The sequence below is a fragment of the Juglans regia genome, chromosome 2, assembly GCF_001411555.2.
Source record: "Juglans regia cultivar Chandler chromosome 2, Walnut 2.0, whole genome shotgun sequence".
Lineage (NCBI taxonomy): Eukaryota > Viridiplantae > Streptophyta > Magnoliopsida > Fagales > Juglandaceae > Juglans > Juglans regia.
Window position 1 is genome coordinate 31675164 of NC_049902.1, and position 1780 is coordinate 31676943.

Here is a 1780-nt window from a genome sequence, read left to right on the forward strand (position 1 = left end):
TTTCCCCTCGAACCATTCAATGGTCGTTCGAACTTTAAATTTATATGTTCGAATGGTAACTCTTTCGTGTTCAAAACTTCAAACATCTAAATACACTATTCGAACGATTATTCAAATTTCTGCATTTTGGAGTACTCACTCTGACCCCAGCCCTCCGCGAAATCCCCACGCTTTTTACCTTTTATGACAACTATACATACATATATTGAACACGGACGGCCTACTCATAAATCTTAAACCAAAGTCTCTGAGCATACCCTTTCTGTATCAGATCAATCTCGACCCTTTTACGCACCCATTAGGCCAAACCCCTTCAGCCGCCATTGCCAGTCCCCTTCACCGGCCTCCTCCTCTTCCTCCCAAAGAGCTACCCATTTGATCATCGTCAATAAATCCAACACTCTCACCCTTGCTATTACACGTGTGATTTCATCCCCCTGATCATCAATATTCTTCTTGCTTGAATCTACAAAGCCCATCCATGGCCTCAAGTTCCACCGGGAAACACCCAATGTATCGCGGAATCCGGTGCCGGAGCAGCAAGTGGGTCTCAGAAATCCGGGAGCCACGTAAGACCACACGCATATGGCTCGGCACATTCCCGACCCCGGAGATGGCTGCTGCCGCCTATGACGTGGCCGCGCTAGCACTAAGAGGCGGCGATGCGGTTCTCAACTTCCCAGGTTTAGTTGGTTTATACCCAGTTCCAGCCTCTACATCGCCCCTTGACATACGTAGCGCCGCCGCAGCAGCTGCCGCATTGAAGAAGCCGGAATCAAATGGCAACTCGGGACCCAGGCTGCAGTCACGCTGCAACAATCATGATAATACCGCGCATGAAGCTAGTATAAGATCCGGGGAAGAATTTGTGGATGAGGAAGCCATATTTGGAATGCCAAATTTGCTAGTGGACATGGCGGAGGGAATGCTGGTGTCTCCTCCGAGAATAAACTCATCGGATGACTCGCCGGGAGATCATAATTCAGATAGTGGGGAAAACTTATGGAGCTATTTTTGAAAATGCTCCGCCGTCATACATCCAAGTAAAATATTCATGGGAAAGTTCGAAAGTAAAAGAAGAAGAAACAGAAATATTTGAAGAAAGATAACAACTAGGACACGGCGGTTTAGCATGTTACATGTATGCCTTTGTACTATGCATTACGTGCCAGTCATCAACTACAAATGAGGTATTAAGAATTTAATAGGTCCATGGAATCTATGATCGCAGGATTACATGACATTATATATAATCTCCGCATAGTGATTTTCCAACACATTAGATCAGTTTTGGACCAATTAAGGTAGTGAATTGGATCGTTAGTTTGTGTTCTTTTGTTCATGATCATCTGTGCATGTACAGTACTTTTTGTTGTGTCTTTGTGAGATTATCATGTTCTCTAAATATTGTTGGATTCCATGATTTGTCTGTGTGAGCCATGTTTCCTTCATTTTACGGTAGCAGGAGCTTCTGGTTTTTTAGGGCGCAAATCTCTCCTAATTTGGGTCCGTAAAATAAGAAGATTACAGAAAGAGATCAGAAACCTTTTCCCACTTGAACCCCGGCCCCAATTGGTAACGACAAAACAATTTTGGGTTCTGAATCTCCACACAAATCCTGTACGTACGTAGTTCGTGTAGAAGAATTTCCTGCAAGAGTTAATTGAATCTAACAACAGGTCATGAAAATTATGTTTTGCATCTTCAAGCTACTTCATGCTTGGTTTCCAATACCTACATAAAATTGAATAAATTGGAATATATATATAATTCCTTAAAC

General features: G+C 43.1%; 1 protein-coding gene across 1 annotated transcript; it reads left to right on the forward strand.

The window, feature by feature from the left end:
• The first annotated feature begins 276 nt into the window (after positions 1–276).
• LOC109011571 (ethylene-responsive transcription factor ERF027) lies at positions 277–1184 on the forward strand. Its single transcript, XM_018992829.2, has one exon. It carries the CDS (start codon positions 482–484, stop codon positions 1016–1018), a length of 537 nt encoding a protein of 178 aa, XP_018848374.1. The 5' UTR covers positions 277–481; the 3' UTR covers positions 1019–1184.
• The last annotated feature ends 596 nt before the right edge of the window (positions 1185–1780 follow it).